The 23,442-nt window shown below is 30.6% G+C and overlaps 1 protein-coding gene across 7 annotated transcripts in view; it reads left to right on the top strand.

Moving 5' to 3' along the window:
• LOC122628195 (potassium voltage-gated channel subfamily KQT member 1) overlaps positions 1 to 23,442 on the top strand; it is a 46,418-nt gene that overhangs the window by 19,537 nt on the left and 3,439 nt on the right. Inside the window, exons 3-12 of one of the 7 annotated variants that reach the window (XM_043810204.1) lie at positions 3,261 to 3,351; positions 4,650 to 4,776; positions 6,267 to 6,442; positions 7,600 to 7,740; positions 10,819 to 10,929; positions 11,094 to 11,300; positions 13,529 to 13,549; positions 16,492 to 16,733; positions 19,346 to 19,456; positions 22,715 to 22,871. In XM_043810204.1, coding sequence (XP_043666139.1) covers positions 3,261 to 3,351; positions 4,650 to 4,776; positions 6,267 to 6,442; positions 7,600 to 7,740; positions 10,819 to 10,929; positions 11,094 to 11,300; positions 13,529 to 13,549; positions 16,492 to 16,733; positions 19,346 to 19,456; positions 22,715 to 22,871 — 1,384 coding nt within the window. Of the gene's footprint in view, positions 1 to 3,260; positions 3,352 to 4,649; positions 4,777 to 6,266; positions 6,443 to 7,599; positions 7,741 to 10,818; positions 10,930 to 11,093; positions 11,301 to 13,528; positions 13,550 to 16,476; positions 16,734 to 16,945; positions 17,178 to 19,345; positions 19,457 to 22,714; positions 22,872 to 23,442 lie in introns of those variants that run through there. The other 6 variants (XM_043810205.1, XM_043810203.1, XM_043810207.1 and 3 more) reach the window with 6 other exon arrangements.

Here is a 23,442-nt window from a genome sequence, read left to right as displayed (position 1 = left end):
AAATGTTTAGTTTACAAAAAATACATTTAAAAGATTTTTAAATGTTATTAAAATTATCAAAACATTATTTCACACACACACACCCAGAGAGAGAGAGAGAGAGAGAGAGAGAGAGAGAGAGAGAGAGAGAGAGAGAGAGAGAGAGAGAGAGAGAGAGAGAGAGAGAGAGAGAGATAAAATATCAAGAATGATTCAAAATATATGGGACGATTGTTATCAAATCGATTGAAAATTTATCCGAAGATTAATCGGATTAAACTTTTTATTACGATCGATAAGATCGCATTAATGTTTACAGCTCGGTCTTCGTTTTATTTGCAAAGTTATTGTTATCCTTCTTCGTCACACTTCGTCCTTGTTTGACAGTTTCTCTTTAGCGTGAAAATAACATTGTACTTATATGCACCGTCATGTGCTAGCTGTGCCCTTTCCAAAAGTAAACTTTCCGCTTGCGGCATTAAAACACGGTCTTTATCGTTGACGTAGCCATGCTGTGTATAGCAAAATATGTAAGTATATCTATATATTCGCATAAGTATGAATGGAGGAACGCATTGTGTTGAACTTTTCTCTCTCTCTCTCTCTGTTTCTCTCTGTCTTCTCTCTGTCTTTCTCTCCCTCTCGCTCTCCCCTTAACCCTCTTTTTGTCTCTCTTTCTCTTTCCCTTTCTCTCTCTTTTTCTCTCTCTCTTTTTCTCTCTCCCTCTCTGTAGCAAGTTCCAAAGGATATTTTTATACGCTATGCATAGCGGACGTTCGTAACCTTGATCAATAGACAATATGCGTAGTTGTGAATACGATGTTGTTTGCCAGTAGTAGAGTAACCATACTACCAGCTAAAATACAAACGTTATGTTCTACGATACTAGGGAAAAGGAATCGATAAATACGAGCGACGGCTTTTTTTTATTTTTTCTTTTTTTTCTTCTTCCTTCTACCCCGGCTAATGGCTCTTTGAAACTTGTGTATGTATATAAATACTTAGTTACAAATTGTTTGTAGATACATATATATACGTAATTTCGTAAAAAAGTTAAAAATTATGTCAGACTAGAAGAAATATTATACAATTCTATAGCGATTATTTTTGAAGAAGTTAAAAAAGAATTTTTTAGAATGCACTTATGTAATCTTATTTTTTTAGAATTAATTAGAGCATTCTATATTCTATCATATATTTTTCTTATTTAGTGGGTAATCGTTTGGAACTACTTGTTTTTTTCTTTATATCTGTGTGTTGCGTGTGTGTGTATCAAATTTTGTATCGAAGAGGTAAATTATTGTTGTAACATGATCAATAAAAAGCTATTTTTTTCTGTATAAATTTTTATGCAATATATATATATATATATATATATATATATATATCGTAACAAAATATTAGTTTTGTAAACTACAATGCACTTTATAATTTGGGTAATCAACTTTGATTTATTGAATAAAACGTTCCTATGGTATCTTAAATTATATCAACGTAGCATTATTTTGCAAGTTGAGATTTGTTGGAAACTTTTTTCTTTTTCCTTGTTTCTATTTTACAAATTGACGCAATTTCGAAGAAAAAAATTATAAAGAATTATAATGGGAAATGGTATTTCTTTTTAATCCTTCTCTAAAAATTAATTCCTTTATTTTATTTTTCTTTTTTTTCCATCGAAAAAATTCCATGTACAAATGAATATAATTTCGTATTATAAAATCCTGTAAAAAAAAGTATTTCAAGTCAAACGGATAAAAATTCATCGAGATATACGTGCGTTCAGATTAAAGTAATGCAATATCGGGAAAAATGCGGTGAAAGCTTAAAAGTAATATGACAACGATCGCCCACTTCCATGATTAGTACAACTATAGTATTAGTTCGAATTTCGATGTAATGATTTAAGGCTGGTTTTTATTCGATCAATATTTTTTAACATTTGGTCGGTATATTAAGTAAATAATCAATATTTATAATAAAATATCAATATGTAATATAAATGATTGATATTTAATTATTTATACTGATTACAATATTTACGCATATACATATATATATATATATATATATATATATATATATATATATATATGATCATTTATTTTACAAAATACATATTATTAATTATAAAAATAATTCTCAGATAAACAAAAATTGTTAACTTAAATAAATATTATATAAAATAATAAAACAATAATATATTATTGAGATTTGAAACATTAATAGAATACGAAAGAAAAAAAAAAAGATAATTTCGATTATTCCAAATCGTTACAGAGTCGTTTCCACTTAATAACGTCTTTACTTACCATATGTCCTTCGATAGTAAAGACACAAATGATATAATATAGTTGATTATTATTATTCTTTTGCATATTATTCGCTGAATGAACATTGTCGCATTAGATATAGTCGGACATTTAAACACATCACATGCGCAACCTACCATGGAACGTTCAATTATACAAATTGGATATATGCAAATTGCGACTATATACTATGTATCCATGCATATATGTGGATATGTATGTATGTATTTGAAATACACTTTCCCTAACTGCTTCGATACGGTTACAAAATAGGATTTATTATTTAACCGTTGAAATGATAGGAAGTATGTTATCGTTGAATGGTACAGATCGGGACAAAGAAAGTCGTTAACGATAAATTCTTACGATTATCTATCCATCTATGTTCTCTATGACGTGTCTGTATTTGTGAATACCTATGTACTATTCTCACGTCCGTGTTTTATCTACGCGCTTGAACATGTATTATCCATTATACAATATTAGCGTTAATTGTATTCTTTGCAATTGATTTGTTATTTGTATATCTCCCTTTAAAGAATGAATTTATTCAATCTGATGATAATTAAGAATTAAACGTTTATTTATAACAGCGAATAAATTTCAACTTTACGTCGATTTACGGTTTTAATAGAAAACCATAAAAGTACCAACTTATACACACACACATATATTTTCTTCTTTACCACAGCAAAAATATTTTTCTCTAATTAGGATTACAGTTTGCGATATTTATATCGGGGAAATCATGATACACGTATCTTTTTTGAAAAATATTTATCGATTTTCATTGGTTAAATTACATGATATTTTCGTGGGGAATAAAAATACGCTCGAATAAACTGGTATAAAAATTGTTTTATCCAGAAAATATTGGTATATAAACCTATCAGGCGTTGAATAAAAAATTAAAAAAAAATAAAAAAAATACAATAATATAAAATAAAATAAAAAACAACGATTTTGTTTCAGGTTCATGGTGGTATTGGTGTGCCTCATATTTAGCGTATTGTCAACGATAGATCAATACAGTAACTTTGCGAACGAAACTCTGTTTTGGATGGTAAGTGAATAAATGTAATAATTAATCTTCGAATATATTATCATTTTAAAATAAATAGAAACGTCGAGTATATTATCACTTTATCCAGCTAATTATTATCCACAAGTTCATATACTTTTTCTTTTCTTTTTCTTTTTTTTTTCTTCTTTATTTTCAAAAGAAACCGGTCAAGGCTCGTCTACTTTAATATCAATCCGTCGTAATTGAATTGCAATATTTAAAAGAGGAATTTCCTCGATGGATCTTTCTTATTTTATATGCCGTGTCCCATATTTGAATTTAATGACTGGCTAATGGACGAGAGCGTTATTTAAAACGGATTCTTTTCAATTTTGCAAACTGTCACACTAAACGATAATCACTTTGTATGATATTAAATAATGAAAATGTTATATAAATAATTAAAGGTATTAATGAAAGAAGAAAAGGGTATGAGAATATAATAAATAAAAAGTATAGTGAACTTTTTCTTTTTTAATATTATATTTTCAATCTGTCGTTAGTCAGTGCTTTTAATAAATTTAGAAGAGAATAAAAATGTGCTATAGTTTTGTGATAATAAAAATTATCTGATCTCTGTGTGTGTGTGTGTGTGTGTGTGTGTGTGTGTGTGTATTTAAATTCAGCAGATCAGTTTCATGCGTATTCATTATTTCGCGTAATTTTATTTAGAATAATTCATTACAAATTATAAGATTCTCAATGAAATAATTAAATATACTTCATATATAATTAATCGTATATTTTATAAATTTGAATTCCATAAATATCCTGTATACATAATTTCTTTAAATATTTTCAGACTATGATTATTTTGTAAATAATTACATTTCAAGCTAATTATTATCTCTTTGTTAATATTTATTTATTACTTTTCATAATACTTCTGTGCAATGATTTATTATTCTTCGATATAGAGCATAACAAGATTTATTTATAATCTTAATAGATGAAAATTTTAATGTACATTCGTTGTTTTTTTTTCTTTTTTTTTTATTTAGAATTAAATCTACCAACAAATTCTCTTTGTTGTGTAAATGAAAAAGGATTCATAATAAATTTCTATACTTCTTATTAATATTTAATCACGAATATAATTTCCATGAAAAAGAAAAGAATCTTTTATTTATATGGAAAAAGAAAAAGAAACACAAAAGAAAAAAATAAATCGTCCTTTATTAAAAATTTCCATCTCATTTGGCGTCAAAAATCTTTCGTTAGATTTAATCTTAACGTTAGGTTATTATGAGATGACTTAGATTTAATATACCGAGTATTATTAATTATTTCCTTGTCAGGAAATATGTTTGGTGGTGTTCTTTGGTGTGGAATACTTGGTCCGTCTTTGGAGTGCGGGTTGCAGATCAAAATACATGGGATGCTGCGGGCGGTTACGATTCATACGAAAACCGATTTGTATCATAGGTGAGTACTAAATGTAGATGAATCCTCTGTCGGTTTCTATATTCTGTCTGTCTCACTTACATTCAACTCTCTCTCTCTTTTTCCCCCTCTCCCTTTCCCTCTCTCTCTCTTTCCCTCTCCCTCTCTCTCTCTCTCTCTCTCTCTCTCTCTCTCTCTCTCTCTCTCTCTCTCTCTCTCGGGGCAAGCATCGTCGCATTGCGCATTGTCGTTCGAATCGAGTCGTTAGCATAGCATTCAACTAATCTGATATGTTCCCTGTCGTACATAAGTAAGTTCGACATAATGAGATCTCCATTCAGAGAAATGTAGGAGTTCGACTCTCGGAACGTCGAAAATCAATTTGGAGCAAGGATCCACGAAATAGTATCTCTCTCTCTCTCTCTCTCTCTCTCTCTCTCTCTCTCTCTCTTTCTCTCTATCTATCTATCTATCTATCTATCTATCTATCTATCTATCTATCTATCTATCTATCTATCTATCTCTTTCATTACCGTTGAGATTAGGGAAAACGATTAGGTGGCCGGATCAACGTTAATGCCAAAGAGATAATTATCTATGTTATCTACCGCGGAATGATGCCCGCAAGGTTTCTCTAATCATACACGTTACATGCATCATTGTTCTTCTTTTTTTCTTTTATTAAAATTACAAAAGGAAGCAGCTTAATTTGCTTAACACGAGTCTGATTAACATTTAGAGAAAGAGAGATCGGCTCCAAGAGATTAAAATGAGCTCATAACCGAACGTAATTTTACGTTTTAAATTTTGTTTTTCATTGGATTTCGAATTATCTTTTTTCTTTTTTTTTTTTTGCCTTAAGCTCTTTTAAACGATCAACAATTCATTTTTCGATTCATGGAAAAAAAATTGTATCGATGATAAAATAAATATTCTGACTGTTTCGCATATGGGATCGACTGGGAGAAATAGATGGATGGGGGAAGGAGAGGGGGTGGAAACATCAGGGAGAGAGAGAGAGAGAGAGAGAGCAATGACGTACATTGAACACAACGAAACAACCTCAAGAGGAAAATGAATGCTTCTCGCTTGTTAAACGGCTAATAATAATCAGGGTGGAATATTAATTGGATATACTGTGTGCTTGCTTCTATGTACACGTGCGTATTGATCGATAATATAACGATTTTGATTAATTAACTCGAAATATCTTGGAAACTAATCAATTCCATTTGCATGCATTCCTCTTGGTCTTTCTGTTTTACTCTCTTTTGAGATCAAAATGAAATCAGTTATTACGATTGCTCCGAGAGATTACTCGTTCGAAATTATTAGAGCGACAGTTATAAAGAAAATTTGACCGAATTTCATATTCCTCTAATGGCAATACGGTAATTTACAATAGTATCTAATGGAAAATAATATTATGATTGAATATTGTACGTCTTCTTTTTCTTTTTTTTCTTCTTCTTCTTAATAATTTTAAGAATGGTTCTTTGTATTAATTCTTCTTTTTGTCTTTAATACCGCAGATTTAATCGTTGTGGTGGCATCTATGGTGGTTCTTTCGGTGGGCAGCAACGGCCAGGTTTTCGCCACTTCCGCCATAAGGGGGATAAGATTTTTGCAAATACTGCGGATGCTCCATGTCGATCGACAAGGTGGAACATGGCGACTTCTCGGATCAGTCGTCTTTATTCATCGCCAAGTGAGTAAAAGCCAAATGGATATTGAAAAAGGTATTTAAAAAAAAAGCAACGAATCAAAGGATGTAGAAATATAATAGTCGTTTGTCATATCGTTTTTAATTCGAAATTTAATTCGAATTTGTTACGCTTACTTTATGTTGTCCATTAACTTTTTTACTACCACGAGCGACTACATTCACTCGTCACGAAATTTTTCTTACGTACTATAGTCGGCTAAAGTCACTCGTCACGAAATCTTTCTCACATACTGCAGCCGACTAAAGTTGCTCACCACGAAATCTTCCTTGCATATCACGACTGACTAACGTCGCTCGCCACGAAATCTTTTTTACGTGCTACGGCCAACTAAAGCCGCTGGCCAAGAAATCTTTTTCACGTATCACGACCGATTAAAGTCACTCATCACAAAAATCAATGAAGAAAGATTATTTGGAGGAACTAATTATTGAATGAAAAAAAGTAAATATCGATTGAATTATAAGGGGACGATCCATGATCGCCGGGAGAATTAAATTATGATCTATAATCTTGTGACATGGTAGCCGATTCTACAAATTTAATTATGTAACCACACTACTTTTGATATAACGATTAATTCTCAACATTATTCGTTGCAAGATATTGACTAAAAAAAAAAAAAAAAACAAAAGGGAAAAAAGAAAAGCAAAACAATATTGTTTATTAAAGAAATGAACTTAATTGACTTGATTAAAAGAGAACAAAAAAGAGGCGAATAAGTTGATTAAAATGTTTTCGTTCGTTTCGATCTTTACTATAGTATATTGAGTTTGACCGTAACATTTTCGAACATGTTTTCTGGTGCATATACAAAGAAAAGATACCTCACGTATAAATTATCCTGTCCGTCGCAATTGCTCCCGGCAAGAAAGTGTAATGAGATAAGGAAAAGCGGAACCTCGACTTAATTTATTTCTATCGCCCGAACAAACACGAGACGTCGTTGTGATTCGGTAGAAAACGGCAGGAAGATAAATCGTTCCGTGCATTTTAATGATTTTCTTTCCTATTTCTATCCTTCTTATTACTCCAAACGCCGTCTTATCGACGAAAAGAACGATTCGATTTTCTCTCGAATTTCTATTATCTTTTTATTCTTTTCTTTTTCTTTTATTTTTCATTCCTCTTTCTTTTACAGGAGCTGATCACGACGCTATACATCGGGTTCCTAGGTCTTATTTTCAGCAGTTACTTCGTGTACCTTGCCGAAAAAGATGCTGTCGGGCCCGATGGAAAGACAGACTTTTCTAGCTACGCCGATGCGCTTTGGTGGGGTGTGGTATGTTTTTAAAATATAAATAAAATAATAATTAGAACAACAATAATAACGATAAATAAAAAAATTTCAACAAATTTTAGATTAAAACATGTACTCGACTTGTTTTTTATCAAAAAACAAGTTTCATATTCATTTAGATATAATAACAATGAAATAAAAAAGTTATCGTATTAAAAATAATTAAAAAAAAAAAAAAAAAATACGTGAAGAAAAAGAATTTAAACAAACGTTGAGATTTGAAAGCAAATACGTTTTATTTGCACTTTATTTAATAATAATCTTTATATACATATTATTAACTATAGTAAAACAGAGAAACATATCATATTAAAAATAATAAAATATAAATAAAATATAAAATAAAATGTGAGATATATAAATAGGGAAGAGGGAAAAGGAATAAGGAAAAAATTCTCTCTTCGACAATAAATTTTATTCCTCTAATTATTCTTTTTAATCGTATTTCAAACTTCGAATTGGCTGCGCGAGCATGTAGAGGAGACGATCGATGTTGCATTTTCGCGTGAATGTTAAAGGAGAGAAAGGGAGACGTGTCTCTGTTCGTGGTCACGTCATCATGCATTAGAACGAAACAAACCAAATCCCTTTATATCGTGCTTGAAAGTTACCGTATAATGCTCGGACTTGCATCAAATACATATTGCGTACCAATTAATCCTCACCCGGTTGACTTTCAAAATTGAAACGAATTGCAATGACGCAATGTTTGTAATCGATTATTCACAAATAATCGGATAATGTAAAAAAATAAGAAAATTTATAATAATAATAATAGTAATAATAATAATAATGATGATAATGATAATGATGATGATGATGATGATGATGATGATGATGATGATGATAATGATGATAACGATATTCAATTTAAATCATATTAACTCTTTTATAATATCGTATAATTTTGAAGTCACGCAAATTTTATATTTATATTTCGTTGAGCCTTCGTTTCATTTTATCAAAACAAAATTAATTATCACTTTATATTAGAATTATTTCAATATAATTTATACTTCGTATAAATAAAATATACAGGATAGAATATTTAAATAGGAACATTTAAATGGTTCTGTTCTTTTTTTTTAGAAGTCTTCAGGACAAGATTATGCTCTTTGGAGATATTGGATATTTTTTATTAAAAAATAGTATTAACTCATATATCAGAAAATTATATAATGTAAGAAATATTTTTATTTAAATATTACTAGGAGACTATCACTATCTTACTATTACTACTTATTCCCTACTAATTTTAGTATATTTTAATAAATGTGTACATGGTTTCTCTTAGCAATATTAAAATTAAAATATTTTATAAACTAATTGATTTTTTTTTTTTTTATATACGTAGATTAATATCTTTTTATACAAAATTACGAGATGGATTAATTAATATAATAAAAAGTATATGATTCGATTATAAAAAATAAAAAAATAGTAATTACTTCGAAATCTCTTTAAAAAATGATCTTTGAAAAAAATTATTTTATCAATTTTATATTTCGATATGTATAATGATATATATTTTTAAGTAGTATGATTTTGTCCAAAAGATTTTTTTCATAAAATCACGAATAACGGAGATATTTAAATGTTTCTGTTATTTGTAAAAATATGGAAGAAATGATCTTAAATGATTATGGAAAAAACTTGAATGACATGGAGAGGGACATAACATAAATACTTTTTACATAAGTGTAGACGAAAAGAAGATTTTAATGTCATCTCCTTTTTTTATTGTTAAATGAAATATGTTACACACACACAAACATACACATGTATATCATATATATTATATATGTGTGTACATACACACACACTTGTATATTGTATATAAAATATATATATATTGTGTGTGTATATATATATATGGTACATACATGTACACACACACACACACACACACACACACACTGTGTATTATCGCTGTTATGATTTTAGCTTGCTAGTAATAAAATTCATTCAAGGTTATTGAAAATCATCATATAAACATTATTATTATTTTCGAATACGTGGAACTGGGATGTTATTATAATTGGACTTATTTGAGGAAATTGTCACTTTTATATATGAATAATCTTACTTTTACGTAAGGACTTAAACACTATGGCAATGAATGATATTGTGTATATCATTATCCATTGATCGTTCAGATAAGTAACATCGTGATAATCAAGAGGGACGTTACTCTATAAATTTCATCCAAATCCATTTTTAAAACGTGGAGGATGAATTACATGTTAGTTCGTCCTCTAAATTTAATCCCATTAGATTTTTTTCTCCATGATGACCTCGAAAATGTGATCTATCAAAAAATATCGATTACACCATAAAATATAAGACAATGAATTATTGCAACATATTCTAAAATAAGTAGAAGAAAGATTGCAACTTTGTATCAACACAATTGACACAGCGCCTTCGGATTTCTTTTTTAATATAAGAAAATGTATTTTATCATTGTATTAATTTCTTAAATGACGTTTAACGCTTGACATGCAGAAATGTCACATTAGTGGCTATTATACGGTGATAAAAAAAGATATGTATATAGTAACACATTTAAAAAAAAAAAAAAGAAAGAAATGACAAATGTGATCTCTACGTCTACACCCACGTAAAAAGTATATATATCGCATAATATCCTATTCGATACCATTCAAATTTTGTACATTGTAATGTTTTTCCATATTATTACAATATAATATGGAAATATGTTAAGTCAATAAAGTTTTTAACCGATCTTTCGTGTGTGTGTAATATATATGTATGCATGTGTGTATATATATATATTACACACATATCATATCATATTGTATCATTGTTGTGTAGGAACAAGAATTAATTGAATTATAGAGAAATAACAATTATTTGATAATTAACAATAATTAAATAAATAATGAAATTAAAAATCTTAAAGATGAATTTAAAAAATTATTTACTTCAATGACAGATAGATAGACAGATGGATAGATAAATGGATAGGTAAATAGATAAAGAGAAAGAAAGAAAGAGAAAAAGAAATGTTTTTTTAAATCCGTTTCTCTTTGTTCGTAGATCACTGTAACCACGATTGGTTATGGTGATACTGTCCCACAAACCTGGATGGGAAAAATCGTGGCATCGTGTTTCAGCGTGTTCGCCATATCCTTCTTCGCACTTCCAGCCGTGAGTTAAGACAAAGAAAAGAATAAAAAAAACCTAACAATAACAACAATACATATAAACATACAAGAATAGATTTATTTCGAGAAAAAATTTCAGAACAAATACACTCTCTCATATTTTATAATATTCAGATCATTACGTTCATTCTCCATTACGTTTTCCAGGGTATACTTGGCTCCGGCTTCGCATTGAAAGTTCAACAAAAACAACGGCAGAAACACTTCAATCGACAGATACCGGCCGCGGCTATGTTAATACAGTGTCTGTGGAGGTGTTATGCCGCCGATAAAGCAATAAACAGCGTCGCTACGTGGAACATTTATATAAAGGATCCAACGCCAGCGGGACAACCATCGACGCCATTGGGAAAGGTAAGAGGATATTATCGAGTTTCGTTGTTCCTACGAAGGAAGTGCCAGTAGCTCTTATATACTAGCTGTTGACTGTTGATGTTCTTAGATGCTTAACGATGTTCTTGAACGTTGTACGATCGACCCATCGTAATGCGCGATTATCAAACATTTATTTTTTTATTATTATTATTATTATTATTATTATTATTATTATTATTATTATTATTATTGATTGATTGATTGATTGATTGATTGATTGGATCGTGAAAATATAAATAACAGGCCATTTCGAAATAATAAATTTTTTCAGTCGTTTTAATGTATCTCGATTTTGTACTTGATCGTCATATCATTATATTTATTTGTAAATTTAATCAAACTTTCGTTATTTTCTTTTTCTTCTTTCTTTTCTATTTTTTTTTCTTATTATTAAATTAACGATATCGACGATCTCGTTGGACAAATTTCTTTTTCTTAGCTTTTAATGTCCATTCTACGATCCGATCCGATCCGTTCTGTTCAGTTCTGTTTTGATTCGATTCGATTGATTCGACGATAATTTGGCAGTGGATGGATGTGAGCAAAGAATGTGGATTTCTGCTGTATGTTATTTTCTTTTTTTTTTGTAATGTTTTTTCGATGTGCCGTTCGATAACAAAGTATATACATATACATATATATTTGTTAAATATATATGTGTGTGTGTGTAGATAAATATAAATATATATATGTAGATATATATTTCGATTTAATTGTGTGGCTCGTCATTATTATAATTATTGATTATGTCCATGTTTTAATGCAGTTGAAGACGTGCTTTTTGGTAGCTTTGTATATTGGAGTATTTAAATTTTCACATACATTTATTTTTCTCCTTTTTTCTTTTTATTATTATTATTATTATTATTATTATTATTATTATCGTCATCATTATTATTATAATTCTCTTTTTCCTTGTTTTCTTTTTAACAAAGATTGCGCGCTTCTCGTATGATTCATCATCGTGCATAATTAATTCGAATTCGATGAATTTGTTCACGTAATCCGGTCTCGCGTTTTTATGTGCGATCTTTGTTATTGCTTATAGTTAAAATTTTCTGCGTTTTATCATTTTATTTCATTTCATTTCATTTCATTTCATTTCATTTCATTTTATTCTATTTTCATTTGATATTATTTCATAACATTTTTTTGGACGCATTGCTGCGAATCCCATTGTTTTGGAATGCAAAAGTATTTGAGATACTATCGATGAATGTATTATGCGCATACTTCATCATGCTGCTGGTCGTAGACGAGAGATTATATTGTCAATTATTATTATTGCTATTATTATTATTATTATTATTATTATTATTATTATTTCTATTATTTTTATTCTTTTATGAGCTCGTTATTTTTAACTCGACTCGATGAAATATAATTAGGAATTTATTAAATTGGATGGATTTAAGGTTTCTGTTTTTTTTTGAACGTCTCTTTTCCTTTCTTTCTTTCTTTTTCTTTTTTCTTTCTTTTCTTTTTTTTTTTAATTACTTACAAATAATTGCTGCTTGAAAAAGTCAATAATCCGTTTGTTTTAATTCGCTTTTTATAATTAAACGTACGAACGAACGCGTTTCTATTTTTCCAAGAGATGAAACTTGTCATCGTTGTAAATAACTGTTTGCCTCGATCAAAATGAAACTGAATTTGATATCCGCCGTGTCATGAGGCTCGATACGATGACCTTAACGTCTGCATAAATTGAGATTATTCTCTTCTTGTCTTTCCTTTTTTTTTCAATTAACATTCGATTAAAACGGTCTAAGAAAAATGTAACAATATGTACGTATAATAATAATAATAACAACAATCTCCATCATGTAAATTTATGTTATAAACAATGAGAGACAGAGCAGAACGTCGAATAGATCCGGCAGAACATCGATATATTTCATGGACATTAACGAATCGAGCGACGTCCAATTAACTGGCACATATCTCCAATAAAGTACAAGAATATAAGTACATACATTTGCCAATAAATACGGCATGATTTCATTTTTTTTCTTTTTTTTTTTTGCACGGGTACCATGAGAGATACGTACTATAATATTATTACGTAATTATTCTTTCGTTGCATCTGCTGCCAAAATTTAGAAACGTTTATCGTGCGGTAAAGTTTATTAAATTAACCTATTTAAAATATGATCAGTATTCATAACTGCAACGACGATGATTAAATGGTTCCTGATATATTTCAGTTGATTTGTGTAAAGAAGATGGTATGTAAATGGTTTAGATTTATTTCATATTTTTACTCTTTTGCATGTTTATTTTTTCCTTCTATTTTATATATTATATACATATATAACGTACATGCATATACATATACATATACATATCTATACATAATGTATATACATATATATATATATGTATGTATACATACATACGTATACATGTGTACATATATGATATTATATGCATATATATACGATATAATCACGTTTTATAACACGCTCGAATTTTTCTTCGTATTTATATCTATAAATCACATAGTTATCACGAACATCCTCGATTTTATACGGTCGGATCTCATAATGAAAATACTTCGAAATTATGTATCAAATCGTGCTAATTGAAAAAAAGAAAAACTAGAAAAATGTGTCACGAGTTTTCAGAATTTATTTATTTTTATTTGTTTTCTTTTTGCTCAACGAAATTAACAAAACCTCGGTTAACTTTATTCCTCGAAGTACGACGAAGTTACAGCTGATGCAACACTTTTCTATCCGCACTTTGTGCATCAGCCCCGTTCCAATTAATAAAGTGTACGCTTTTATAAAAAAAAAAAAAAAAAAAAAAAAAAAGAGAGAGAGAAAAGAAAAAAAGAGACCCGATTACTCGTGCGTGGTTTAATTTCCGATGAACGACCGCGACCGATCGCGGAAAAGAGAATTCTCGTGAAAATTTATCGAGAGGAAAAAAAGGTTGGGTGGGGGAAGATGGAGGGAGGGTGGTTGGGTGCGGTGAAGTCATAATCGATCGAACAAAAATTTTTCACGTTTATCGCGGCTGTACATACATGCGCCCTCATAATAATTTGTGCACCTTTAAAGCTTAGTGTGATCGTTTGTTGTATCACGTACCGATGTTGTGCTTTTTTTTTCATGTAGAAAAAAAATAGATAAATACTAAAACAAAAAAATAAACTGGAAATGGGAGAGATGAACGACAAAGATTATTTTTTTCTTTCTTTCTTCAAATGAGCAAAAAATTATATATATGTATATATATTATACAAATTTATATGTATAATATATTTTATATATGATATATATATTAATTTATGTAATATATTAGATTATCTAGAATAAGTGATATTGGAATTTTTAGTATTTTATATTTAAGAAAAACAACACTCTTATTTTTTTTCTTTTTTACTATTCATTATTTTGTAATATTGACTATTTTACTATTAATTATTTTTTTAATGAAATAGTAATTAAATATATTAATTACTGTTAATATGTTTTTTAATAAAAAATAAATCTTTAAATGTATTTAGTAATGTAAAATTAACAAAAATTTTGTTATCATTAATTATTTTTCATTACTTATATTATATATAAATAATAGTTTATAGAGTAAAAAATATTAGGATTTAACGCAATATTTATTGAAAATTCGGAGTTTATTCGTTAGCCAACTCAACAAGTTATAATAGAATGCATACATAGGTGTATGCGAACGAGCGCCTAATATAATACAAATAATATAAAAAAACATAGAATAGAAATTATATACTTAAATAATTCTGAGATTCTCAAGAGCTACCTAATTTTATTTCGACAAATCTATGTCTTACAAAATATAGATGTAAGCGATAAATAAATAGTACAAACAAATAATACATATCTAGAATATGAAAGTGTTGAAACGGTATTAAAAGATTGAAAATAAATTTTTATCGTTCGTCCCTGAAGATATTCGTGAATGTATAAAAATGATGAGGGATATAGTTTGGTCAGAATGATCGTAACATTTTTCTCTAATTGTTTGCATGATATTATATTGCTAACATAAACGTATTCGGCATGTATATATATATTTCTAAATATATGTGTATGTGTATGTGTGTGTTGGTTATATGTTTATATGCTTTTTTGTCTTTTTTATTATTTGCATTAGCTTCCAAGCGTAATAGCTTTCCTCCACGTATTTCTCAAGCACATCCGGCGCTTTAGGGATTTTACGCTCGTCGCGTTACGTGAAATTTTACATTTATCTCTTTCCTTTTAATTGTTTATATTCTCTTTTTTTCTTTTTTTACCTTTTTATTCGTTTTTTTTATTTTTCTTCTTTTCAATACTTCTTTTTTTATTTTACGGTATGATTTCACTCGTTTAACGTCGTTACAATGCTCGTTCTCATCAAATACGAGAAACGTTACGTATCTGATGCATAAGTGATACAAAACTCGACGTTCTCGATTAGTTTTGCTTTTCCAACGAGTTTCCCAATGTCAAATTGTTTACTCGGTAAATCAGTTATTACAGATTTACGCGAGAAATGCGAAACACGAAATGCGAAACGCGTACGACCATTAATATCCATTTAGATTCTGAAAGTAAGTTTTCCAAGTTTCTTCGATCAATTTTTAAGGAAACGTTCAAACAACGAACCGAATATATATATATATATATATATATATATATATATATACAATTTACGAACGAACATATTTTTTGCATATCCGACATAAAGTATATTTTGATTGGCTCTTTTCTTTTCTTTTTTCGAGTTTTTCCGTCGATAAAAAAAAGATAAAAATTTCGATCGAGCGTAAAATCCGCGATTTATTCGTTCGAGAGGAAAAAATGGACATAACAGAGAGAAAAGAAAGGAGATGTACACACCAAGAAAGAAAAAGAGAAAGAGAAAGAGAGAGAGAAAAAGAAAGAGAGATAGAAAAAAGAACAGAAACCTTCAAGCTTCTTCTCCTCCTCCTCCTCTTCTTTGGTATCCCGGTGCTAATATCAAAGAGAGAGAGAGAGAGAGAGAGAGAGAGAGAGAGAGAGACAGAGAGAAACAGACAGACAGACAGAAAGAGATGAAAAAGAGAAAAAGAAAGAGCCGGTGCTCACTTGTAGGGATAGTGCATGTTGTGTTCGACGTGTGTTGTAATGGGAGGGCACCGGGGGTTCAGTCTCTGATGATCCAGGTGGCAAAGAAGGCGAGCGTACTGAAGAGACGGAAATCTCGTAACCGGATGGACGTCCAACAACAGCAACAGCAGCAGCAATCTTTACCACCAGTTACGATATCCGGTAGTATATCGGCCAGTGGCGGCAGTGCTACTGCATCTCAAACCGACAATCAGCGTCTCGAGAACGAAGGAGATGTTGTATTTTATATGGAGGAACCCAAAGCGGGTACTCCTAATCGTGCCAGACGTGACAATCGGTGAGTCCATCTTTTTTAATTTGTTTTATTTTTCTTTTCTTTTCTTTTCCTTATCTTCTTATTTTAATACTTCGAAACTTCGCTCGTTATTTCGAAAATGTGTTACTAACTAACGTTAATATAATCGCTAAAGCCCTTATTACTTATTTATTATAATACTCTCGTTGATCATTAGATAATCATTAGAAGGTTCATTATTGATGTTGTTAAAGAGAAATGGAAGACCCGGAAGATTAGCTTAGAAAATTATGGTTCGTAAAAACAGGCGAAAGTATAGGTTAATTGATCCTAACTATGTTTTATATCCTTTTTATATAAAGAAGATAACATATAACGTTATTGATATTTTTTTTATGTTTCAACGTAAAAATTTTTCTATTGTCGTTTTGATGGACAATAAATGCTTTTATTTATTACTCGATTTATCGTTAACGAATTTTTTATCCCGTTACATAGTTAATCGATCTACAGCCAAGATCGTTCAATATATCATCTTTTTTTTTTTATTTTTCCCTTTTCTCGTTCGACTCGATTCATCAAAAATTAAGATTCCGTCAAGTAGCTGATTCAGCGCAAACGTAGACACGTCCTTACGACGTTGAATTTCAAATAGATGTAAAACGAACGAGTAAATATAGTGATACGGGTGGTAGATAAGAAAAGATAAAAAGATGGGGGAGGCAAAAAAAGAGAGAGAGAGAATGGTTAATACACAGCAAAAATAAATGAATCCTCTCGAACGTACTTGCGAGTGCAACGTTTGCGTTAACGGTTTATCCTTGTCTAAGTCTTTTCATCCATTCTCTCTTTCTCTCTCTCTTTCTCTCTCTCTTTCTCTCTTCCCCTTCCTTTCTCTCTCGTTATCTCTTTGTCTTCAACCCTCAGTCTCAGTCTCTCAAAAAGAGATCTAAAAAACTTCAAAGGATTGAAAATGTAAGACGAGATATGAGGCGTAGTATCAAACGAATTGTTTTCTTTTTCTACGTACAACACATCTATTTTCTTTTCACTTTTTCTTCCAGTTTTCATAGAAAACTTTTATCCCACATAGTATATTTATAGATTATCAAATTATAAACCACTTGCCACTTGTTTTATTATAACGTGCCACTAATTCAAATTCTGATGTGGCTAACCCATTGTCAGTTTTATTTCATCCTTCACTGAAAACAGGTTTTATTTGACGTTATCTATATACACACATACATATATATAGATAGCTACTATGTGTATTCAGTAACATAATTGGTGAGACCAGCACCCAACACCGATGATAAAAGCTTTGTCCCTTAGGCTCTATCAGTAACATCAAACTGACCCGTTTCGTTCGTATAGTAGCTAGCTCTCGTAAATTGTTGTCCGGAATAACGTTACCGTTAGTCCGACGAGTTTGCGGAGGCTGCGAGCAATGACCATTTATCATGCAGGAAACGTTTAAATATTTACTTCGATCTACCACAAATTAGGTACGATAAAGAGAGGATCATAGCAAACGTGCAACGCGTAATGTCCATAGTTTCGCCAAAATTGAATCCATTTGTTCTTTCTCTCCCTCTCCCTCCCCCTCATCCCCTCTCTCTTTCTCTATTTCTCTTTGTTTCTTTCTTCATACATCATTCCTACTTCTTTCCCAAGGGTGATCGCAAGGGTGAAAAAAATGAAAAAAAGAATAAAGAAAAAAGATTGGAAAGGTAGAAAGGTCTGATTCGCGTGTAAGAAGGAATAAAATTAATGGATATTAATTTATAAATCGTATATAGGATCGCTGATGCCCATACTCGATATTTCTCGCTCCATCAAAATTCCTATAATTTTTTTATCACGATATTATTAAATGTTGATTGTAAATGCGATACTTATACGTATAATGGAAATTCATGTAGAAATTATCATTAGCTTTTATATGTGTATATATATATATATATATATATATATATATATATATATATATATTTTTTTAGAATATATACGTACATACACACATACATACACACATGCATATATAATATACATATCTAAAAGAATTCTAAGAAAAAGAAGAAAAAAATATTTCATGATATTGAACATTCTCTTTTCTTATTCTTTTTCTAAATCAGTACATAAAAAATTATTCAAAATTACGATTGTAACTGTTGCTATAATTGGTGAATTCGAACCGAATGAATTTTGCGAGTTAGATTTACTCCCTTCTGTATTGTTTTTCAATGAGAACTTTTTATTAAGTTTTATTTCTACCTCGTTTCAATATTACATTTCATTAATACAAATACATTCTATTCGTTCTTTATCATACATCATTTTATTTATTTTGGAACTCTAGAGAAAGTATTTTTGTGATTGGTCAATATAAAATATTTTTAAAGAAATTTGTAAAATTCGATATTTTTCATCAAAATTTCTCTTTTCTCTCTCTTTCTCTCTCTCTTTCTGTCTGTCTCTTTCTCTCTTCCTCTTTCATTAGAGGACAAAACGGACAGTATAATCTCGATATAGATATATGAACAATTCGAGAAACTCGTCATGACAGATGTGTCAGCCATGCGAGGAGTACTTTCTCTAGAGCGACTTCGAATATCGAGGAGAACTAGTTCCGAGTTTGTTAGTATGAGTAGCGTGTTTCCGATTGGCAGGGGGAGCCTCTTTACTTCCCAGACAAGTTCGGTGACTGAGGCCACCAGCGATGAAATTGACATTGACATCGAGGAACCGCAAAGGGTCACAACGTAAGTAGATACATATTCATATACATACATATATATATATATATATATATATATATATATATATATATACACACACATATATATATGTATATCTATATCATTTGATTATTTCAATAAAATTTTTTCAAGTTAGAAAATGTAGAAATGAATTTAACACAAGACAAATACACAAACACACATCTAGTATCTGTAGATACGAGAAAACATAGTACAAATAAAGTGAAAAATTGAATTACTTTCCTTTTTGCAAAAAATCTTTATTATTAATTCGTTAATTAATGAAAATCGTGTTCTCGTTTTTTTCCTTTTTTCGTTTTTCTTTTTGATAAAATTTCGAATATATAGATAATAATAATTTTATTTATAAATATATAGACATGAAATTATTGCTTGGGTTAGAATAAAAATAATTTATTTATTAGGCCAATTTTAAAAAGAGATTTAAAAAATTGGGAGAGAGAGAGAGAGAGAGAGAGAGAGAGAGAAAATTAGCTTTCTATCTCGAAATTTATCGTAAAAAATAGAACGATAGAGGCGAGCTCGATGATGAAGCTTTCGACTAATCGATCTACGATTATAGCCGAGGACTGTCCTGTATCCGTCGGCTATCGTCCTTGGCAGTCAAGAATATCCAAGCTCGAAATATGTAGCTACTCTTGAATAATACGTCATTTCACCAGTTAACATCTCTCTCTCTCTCTCTCTCTTTCTCTCTCTCTTTCTCTCTCATTCTCACTCTCTCTCTCATTCTCTCTCTCTCTCTCTCTTTCTCTCTCATTCTCACTCTCTCTATCTCTGTCTATCTATCTGTCTGTCTGTCTATTTGCTTGTCTGTCTGTCTCTCTGACTTTCCTTCTTATTCTCTTGGTCGCCTAAATATCTTTTTCAAGATCGGTGAGATCAGAGATGTCTGGTAGTTCCTGAACGATACGATTAATCGATTGATTATCGAGATAAATTTAGCAATGACATTTCATGTTTTATTTATTCTCTTTTATTTTTCTTTTTTTCTTTTTCCTTTTTTAGAACTGTATAAAATATAGTCATACACACACACACACACACACACACACACAGGCATATATCAATATAACGATAGATGAAAAGAGAAACGTTACCTCGCGCTAGTTCGTACAAAAGCCACTTCTCTCTCTCTCTCTCTCTCTCTCTCTCTCTCTCTCTCTCTCTCTCTCTCTTTCTCTCTTTCTCTATCTTTCTCTATCTCTTTCTTTCTCTTCTTTCTAGTCATTCGCACCAAACGCGTAAGTGCTTTTTTCACCGCTCCATTACTTTACAGTACCGGCCTACATTCTCTTTCTTGTATAGATAGTAGAACTCGTTTGCACAAAGATTCACGCAACAGCAACAGCAACAGCAACAGCAGCAACAGCAACAACACAGCACAGCAGCAGCGTCAACTGGACCACAACTTCATCTTCTCTCTGTCTCTCTCTCTCCCTCTCTTTCTCTCTCTCTCTTTCTTTCTTTCTTTCTTCTCTCTTCTCTCTTTTCTCTTTTCTTCTACTTCCTTTTTTCCCTTTTTATATTTTTCTTTTTGGTAACCGAATCTCCACAAACGCATTTTACTTCTTTACATATTTACGAATACGACACACAAGAATAAATCCTTACCGCTTAAATATTTCACTGAGATACTGGGAAGAAGAACGTATGTGCATACGTATATCCTTTGTTGCTTTGCTACTACTACTACTACTAGTATTACTACTATTACTGCGCTGTGGCTGTTGCTATTGTTATTGCTGTTGCTGCTACTACTCCTGCTGCTCCTGTTGCTATTGCTATTGCTATTGCTACCGGGTCGATTAAGCCTTTTCACGTTTTTTCCAATACTAGTCTAAACTAAATAGAAGTTTAAACGTGAATAATCCTACTATGTTTGGTATTCAAGAAGAAGCGAAATTAGATTACGTGGATTAACTACGTGTTTCCTTTTTTCTTCTTTCTTTCTCTATCTCTCTGTATCTCTCTGTTTATATCTTTTTTTGATTTCATTCCTATTTCTTTCTTTTTCATCAAGAACGATGTTGAAAAGAAATCACAAGATCATCCTTCGTTCAAGCAATAAAATCACGTTAATTTTATATCTTATTTAACAAAAACGGAAGAATTGTTAGTTTCTTTTTCTTCTCTCTCTCTCTCTCTCTCTCTCTCTCTCTCTCTCTCTCTCTCTCTCTCTCTCTCTCTCTCTCTCTTATTCTCTTGCTCTTTCTTTTTCTTTTCTCTGTCTCTCTTTTCCACTTTCCATTAAGAGGGAAACGTTTAAGCATTCTCGAAATGTAAACACTCAAAGAAAAGCCACTCTTCTCGAGGATATTCTTCGATGAATGAATACACTTCCAGAAGAAGAGCATAGTGAGAGTATGTCGGTCGGTCGTTCTACTTACGGCGAGAAGCAAAGGCTAAACTCCTCTATACGAGTATATGTGCATATGGGCTTATCTGTTCATATATATATTATATATATACCTACATATATATACATATATATATTCTAAATGTACCTATATGTATATATATATATATATATATATATATATATATGTATAGGTACATGTACAATATGTACACAGGTAGCCTGTGTGCCGAAAAATCTCAGACGGCTCGTCGTTGAGTCTTACCACTTACGAAGACTATGAAAGAGAATCAAACTCGCCGATAAAAAATTTATCTACTGCGCTCCTTTTGAACCGTTTCATATAGTATGTATGTATCTACTCACGAACACACACATATTTTGAAGGTATTCAGTTTAATCTTCTCGAATCATTCCGATAAAAACTACTTTCTTTTTTTCTACTTTTCCGTTTTTTCTTTCTTTTTTGGCTTCTTTTTCTTTTTTTCTTTTTTACATTTGTCGCGATTATCTCGATTTTCTGTGAACATTTATCACGGTGCAATAGAAGTCGAAGTTTTTCATCATCAATTTGAGGGGAGAACTTAGGAGTAAAGTGATTTATCATGTTAGGATGTTGGTACGTTTGGTGGGATTCTTTTTCTTCCTTTCTTTTTTCTTTCTTTTTACTTTTTCTTTTTCTTTTTCTTTTTTTGTCGATTTGAGGCACATCTCTTTAGAGAGGAAAAAGGCTTTTCGACACATATATACGAGACACATATACGCACACACAATAAATCATCTTCTCTTCTATCATCGCGTCGTTCATGCAGCAGCGTTACGAATCGATCCGATTCTGAATTGAAATCGATCTTCCTACCTCTCGTACGATTGAATTTCAGGCTTACCGAGGCGCACAGAAATGCCATAAGGGCGATCAGAAAGATCAAGTATTTCGTCGCCCGACGAAAATTTCAGCAAGCGCGAAAGCCGTACGACGTGCGAGATGTCATCGAGCAATACAGTCAAGGTCATCTCAACATGATGGTGCGAATCAAGGTGAGACTTATTTTTCTTTCTCTTTATTTATCTATCTTTCTCTCTCGCGAATCTTTCTTTCTTTCTCTTTTTTTTTCTTTTGGTTTTTTTTTCTTCTTCCCTTTTCTATCCCTCGCTATTTGTCAGAGACGCAGCTTGGAGCTCTCCTCCTGGTTTTTTAGGAAACCTTACGGAAGTGAAACGTTTTAAAGAGGATACTTCGTTGCAAGACGATTAAAGAATGGAAGGCTGCATGTTTTAACATTTAAAAAATTAAATTATTTTTCGCGAATGAATATATCGGTTATATTTCAGGCGTCTTTTGTTTTCTTTTTTTTTCTTTTTTCTTTTTTTTCCTGTTTCTTTTTTTTCTTTCTAATTCAAATACATTCATTAGAAGACGGTCCGTATGATGAACCGATGAATTTCAATTTATTTACTATGCTTAACATTAAACTTTTCTTTTTTCTTGTTTTACTCACGAAGATGATTCAGGAATTGAGAGTAATATTATATTATTATATAGTACATAATAAAAGTATACATAATATGTAATAAAGTATATAACATAATAATATAATGTTATATTATA

This window comes from Vespula pensylvanica, chromosome 3 (assembly GCF_014466175.1).
Source record: "Vespula pensylvanica isolate Volc-1 chromosome 3, ASM1446617v1, whole genome shotgun sequence".
NCBI classification, from domain to species: Eukaryota; Metazoa; Arthropoda; class Insecta; order Hymenoptera; family Vespidae; genus Vespula; species Vespula pensylvanica.
This window is presented reverse-complemented; position numbering and strand designations above follow the sequence as displayed.